Source organism: Montipora foliosa, chromosome 9, assembly GCF_036669935.1.
Source record: "Montipora foliosa isolate CH-2021 chromosome 9, ASM3666993v2, whole genome shotgun sequence".
In the NCBI taxonomy this organism is placed as follows: Eukaryota; Metazoa; Cnidaria; class Anthozoa; order Scleractinia; family Acroporidae; genus Montipora; species Montipora foliosa.
The window spans coordinates 23016983-23022644 of record NC_090877.1 but is presented as its reverse complement, the minus strand read 5'-3'; the positions used below and the strand labels follow the sequence as shown (position 1 = coordinate 23022644).

General features: G+C 37.7%; 1 protein-coding gene across 6 annotated transcripts in view; it reads right to left on the bottom strand.

Moving 5' to 3' along the window:
- LOC137972186 (putative RNA-binding protein Luc7-like 2) overlaps nucleotides 1-5444 on the bottom strand; it is a 29964-nt gene extending 24520 nt beyond the window's left edge. For 2 of the 6 annotated variants that reach the window (XM_068819037.1, XM_068819038.1), the window contains exons 1-2: nucleotides 5278-5417; nucleotides 2050-2144 (exon numbers count right to left, since the gene is read on the bottom strand). In XM_068819037.1, the coding sequence (XP_068675138.1) occupies nucleotides 2050-2144; nucleotides 5278-5338 (156 nt within the window). In that variant the 5' untranslated portion in view covers nucleotides 5339-5417. Of the gene's footprint in view, nucleotides 1-2049; nucleotides 2145-3449; nucleotides 3512-5077; nucleotides 5125-5277 lie in introns of those variants that run through there. The other 4 variants (XM_068819042.1, XM_068819041.1, XM_068819039.1 and 1 more) reach the window with 4 other exon arrangements.
- Between the last annotated feature and the right edge of the window lie 218 nt (nucleotides 5445-5662).

Below are 5662 nucleotides of genomic sequence, written 5' to 3'. Positions count from 1 at the left end.
TAGAGAAATCTAGTTTCACATTAGTGGCAATACAAGGATAGAATGGCGAGGGTGTGATCAGAGTGTTAACTTTGCCATACTGTGTCACAATTCTTACATATCCACTCTCTTCAATTTCGATGATTTGACCCAAGAGCATATTGGGGTGAAAAGGGTTGATCTTGTCCACTTTGTTTATTTTTATTGCCACCATGTCCGAAATCTTAAATTTCGGTTGTTTTTGTGCTTGCTTTATTGTTTGCTGGTGATAGTCTTCTGCTGTTCGTGAAATGGACATAAACTTACGAACAACTTTACAAGTTGAAGGCTTACTTCTGAATACTTGTCATTCTCCCATTTACTTGTGATTTGACGTCCTCTATGTCCTGTTCTTTGGTGTGCTAAGACTAAGAGTGTCGTAGAGTTTACTCTTTGGGATAACAGTTTTTTCTGTCAGGTGTTTGCAGTTTTCAGAGCAACTTCAGAATACCCCGCCACAGCTAACCACTATTGTTTCCCCTATGCGGCATCTTTTGAAGAACGAGACTTAATACAATAGAGCCTATTCTTATTCAATGAAATGCAAATAAGTGGCGGGTTATTCTGAAGTTTAGCCCAGGTTTCCTTGGTGGTATGTCCATTTCTTTCTTTGCAATGTCTTTAGTTGTGACTGAGATAGTTTGCCTTCCGTTTGTCTCGAATCACTACTCGATTTTTCACTTTGAATTTTCAAGTATTCCATTGCTTCATTGTAAAATTGATCTTCGATAAACATGGTTAGTTGTGATGTATTTCGCTTCTGCTTTTGCTTAAAGTCATCTAATCTTTGATAAAATATTTCGTGTGATACGCACTGCATTGTCGAACAGAGGTAGGGAGTTCAAGTTCATGTTCGGGTGAGTAAAAAAGAAAGTCTTGAGTATACTGTGTGAAGTCTGTCATAGAAGGAGTGGGCATAAGGGTGTGCAAGGAGGGGGGCCACACCTGCAAAATATGGGGGGATAGAACTGTGAAAGAAAGGGGGGTTGGATAGTGGTGATGGGGAAGATGAGGGAGGGGTAGGAAAGTAGAAGAAAAGAAAGAAATAACATGTTCTTTTTTAGACCCCGTAGAAACCACGCCCGTTTTTTTTTTTCGTTCATTCAGATTAAAATGACACATTCTTATCGTTCGACAGAACTTATTCCTCATGTTGACCAAACAAAATTATTGCCCTTTGCCTAGACAAACCAAAATGTTTCAATTCATGCTTGAAAAAACGTGCAAAAAAGTTTGCCATTCACAGCAACTTGAAATTGCTAGTAATGACATGAAGTTGTGGAAACGTCATTTGACATTTAAATCGGTGATTTTTCTTTTGAAATGATTTTCCAAATCTTTCTTTGCTGGAAATTATCAAAAGAATGCAGTTAATTGCACACTCAGTGTCACTGTTGATAAGAACTCTTCCTTTATCGTTGTCCTCCATGTGGTGCCCATAATGCTGGAAATCGCATTTCAGAGCTTCCAGATTTCAAAATTTTCTGGGGGAGCATGCCACCAGAGCCCTCAAGACAAAGGGGCCTAGCAGACCCTTGGTGATACAGTCGGCTACTAGACTTAAACCAACTGTGTACTTGAAACCCCTGCTTTGCCTTACTCAACTGCTTCTGAAAATGCTCACATAGCTTTTGGGCAGAAGCATCTTTTATAATTTATATTGGCCACCATCTTGCAGTGGAAAACAACCAAGAAGCAACCCTTAACTTTCAAATGTGTTACTAATAATAGGGGAGCAGGGATGGTGCAGTGGTGACAGCACTCGCCTCCGATCAATGTGGCCCTGGTTTGATTCCCAGATCCAGCGTCATACAGGTTGTAGGTTGGTTCTCTACTCTGCTCCAAGAGGTTTTCCCCCCAGTTTTCCCGTCTCCTCAAAACCCAATATGATTTGATATGCATTTATTTGATTTGATTTCATTTGTGCATGACCCCACAAGCTATCCAGCTTTGAACATTATCGTGTAAAAATAAAGTTCTATTATCATTATTATTAATGATTATTGTTAATTCTAACACTTGAACACTCACTGTGTTGTTGAAGAGCTCATGAGGACAGAGACCCATGAGGTAGCTCTTGCATACACGGTCATCGGAAAACTTTATTTCATCACCGGGACGTGCACCTAAAAGAACACAGAACCAATCAAAAGGGCAAGTTAGAAGCCATCAAAATCCTTGGTAAAGCGTAGCAACGCACATTTATTCAGTGACTGGAAAATGTCGAAATGAAATAAGAACTGTGACATTTTTGAAGTCCAAAGGACCTTACATGTATTGTCCATGGAACCTTATGTAGAGTACAATATTCCTGATCAGCAAGTTGTTTTAATTGGTGTTGATTCCTTTATGCCTTTGATTTAACTTGCCTTGTATGATGTGAAAGTTTTATCTTAACACAGGAAGTATGTATGTAGATTAGCTTAAAAGTAAAAAACGTACAGAGAGTGTGCCCTTTACCACTTTACACAGAATGGATTTTTTTAATCATTACTTTTGAAGCCCCATTGGACTCATTCTCTTACACAAAAAACAACAAATAAATGTAGTACACATTATTATTTTTGCCAAGGGAAGTTTCATACAAACTTGTATATTGGAAGCACACCAGTCCAAAATTAAACCATCTGTCGGTAATTACTGCTCCATCTATAACAAATACATTTTGCCATTTGAAATCAGGGAGCTCATGCACAGGTGTTTTTTTTAGCAATGGACAGCAATAATTGCTGTCTATCGCTACAAGTTACACAAAGATTAGAATATTATTTTATGTGTAGCTTTTTCACTTTTTGCTTGCTTTCATACCGCCGCACATGTTTTCAAGTTTTTCTTCTACTAATATTGAATGCTCAAACAATATTCTCCATGTGAGCTGCCAACTGTTCTTTCATTGGTCTGTAATAATTTGGCAGTCATTTGAGCCAAACTAATTTTTTGAGAGGCCTTAATCTACATGTACATGTACACTGCATTTAAACGCAATGTAGAAGAGTTACAAACAAGGACAGCCTGCATTACAGGTACCATGGAAGGCTTGGAGCTTGATTCAAGTACAGATTTATCTCAGCATCATGATCATGGCATTTTTTTCAGACAGCCCAGCATTTCTTTGCCAGAATTGCAGCAACAAAATGAAACTGACAGTAAAGTAGCATTGGGAACTCTCTCTGCACATGGTTAACATCCTGAATTTAAGTATAAGAATCTAACCACAAGGAAAATTGCTCTTTAGAAAAGTATGTGATTATTATGACCACTTTTCTGAAAACTGCAAGTTAATTTTTTTCATTATTTGCAATTACAGAAAAGGGAACATCCAGGTAAACCAAAGTCAAAACAAACTGACAATGTACACAACACCAGAATTCCTTAGCCCCATCAATATAATACGTGTATAATAAAAGTCAAATTTTGTCTGCCCTACTTACGTCGCCCTACTTACGCATCCAATGAACTTGCTCACACTATACGTACATGGCTATCAGTGAGCCTTGTTTAAAAAAGCATTCAATAACTCGTATTAATGGGGAAATGACTTCTCATCCAATTCGATAATAACATACATGTACACAAAGTACTAGTCTACATTCACTGCACAACCAACTGAAAGCTAATGGTTGTACCAAATACTTGTAAGTACCCAGAGATTACAATTTTGCAAAGAAAGATCCATGGGCAAATGTTAGAGGAAAGAAAAATTGGAATTAATTAAAAGCAGCTATACTTGTTGCTGGGATCGTTGCTGTAATAATGTAAATTACTACAGGAAATTACTGACATTTTTAACATAATTTTAATATGGGAAGGAGATAGGGATAAAATTAATAACCTGCAATGAAAGACAATCTTCATGAAAGGAGATGTTGCTGAGCAAAGAATTTCTCACAAACACTAATAACTTAATATTGATTACAGTGCTATTGAAATGGACCCGCTTCTCCCTGACTCAAATAAACAGCTGTCTACTGCTGCAGTGACATATGTTAACAGGAAAATTACTATTGCTGTAATTACAATTTCGCATCATAGTCATGCAAAATTAACAAAAAAACATCGTAAGCTTGATTTTACGAAAACAAAGAGTATATAAAAAAATTTCAAGAGAAGTTACCACACAAAGTTGCGATACAAGATTGCTTTACACAGTACATGTGCATGGTTAGCTCATCTACTAAACTCCAGGACACCCCAACTTTAAGTTTTGTGGCAGCTTTTAATTGCTTATATCATTTTTTTTTTAAACCTTAGCTATTGCTCCTATTTTTTAGTCCTCTGCTTTCTGATTGGGCAGCAAGCCCAGGGATTTCCATAAAATTTGTATGAGTAGAGTAGCCAATTGTATCAACGAGGGGCCTAACAGTCTCTTTCTTCAGGGATGTCTGTGGGTATGCCATTTCTAAAAGAACTCTCCAAAATGCCTCATTTTTATTGCAAAATATTGATGATTGATGTTGAGACAACTGCACATTGTCATTGTCCAAATGAGTTTTAATCTTGGGTGTGAAAGACTCTGCCTTTAATTTCTTCAAATTAGGGAAAAAAGTACTGCACTTCTCAAAGTGAAGTGGCTGCCACTTTTCGTCAGCTGTCAGTAAAAACTGCAAGCCAATGACATTTTACCTTATGAGAGCTGCTACATCATCAACACCTCCTCTCCGGAAGTCATTGTATAATGATCAGCGGTACATATTACATTTCTTTAAAAAACCCACAAAGGAAGACAGCCAGGTGATATACCGGATACTCTTAAAGCGCTCCAGATGGATAAAAATTGTGGACTCGAAACTTCCACAGACGTTTTCACAGAAGTGTTCAGTAAATATAAATGTTAGCAAAAAAATAGCAATCATCACTGACTTTCAATTTAAAACTGAAAGCCAGTTTTCTAGAATAGTTTACAAACAGGTGTTCTGGACGGTTTCAGGGTCTTATTTTCACGTTATGCTTGCACGCTACGTATACAAAGACCCGAAATTTCGCAAGCTTTTGCATCTTTTTATTAGTTGCCTTAGTTTCAAGAGCAAGACATACAATAAGGATAAAGAGAAAAACTCACTCCACTTGATTGAGCTATCACCGACATCACAACTCACTCAGTTTTCTCTTAAGTCAGTATGCAAAATCAAAATAATCCGTGTAAGAAGAGTGTTCATGTCATAAAGTGAAGACTAATGCAAAAAATATACACTACAATTTCAATCAACGCCTGATATAAAGCCGGACAGTTCGATCTCACGGCACACAGTTTTTACTCACCATCTCTCTGAGTACCCATTAGCTCGTCCAACATCTTCTTCATTTGTTCTTGCGCGGTCATTTTGCCTCAAAGTTGGCAAAACAGGCCTGCAAAAATCGATTTGAAACTCAACGACCACCTTGTTGAATGCAAAAGCGGTGGAAGGATGTCGAAATGCATTGTGGGACTTATGAACCGAGAGCGATTCTGGGAATAGCGACACCGTGGGACGTAACGCAACGCTCTCCCAAAGATTGTTTACTCACGAAACTGGGTATTCTTGCCTTCTAAAGTATTTAAAAGTCGAGTTTGTAGTGATCTTTTAACCAGAGGAAAAGTTCAGTTATTTCCATAGGAATGACTTCGAACTAGGCGAGGAAATCAGTCTTTTGCCCAGTTATTTCA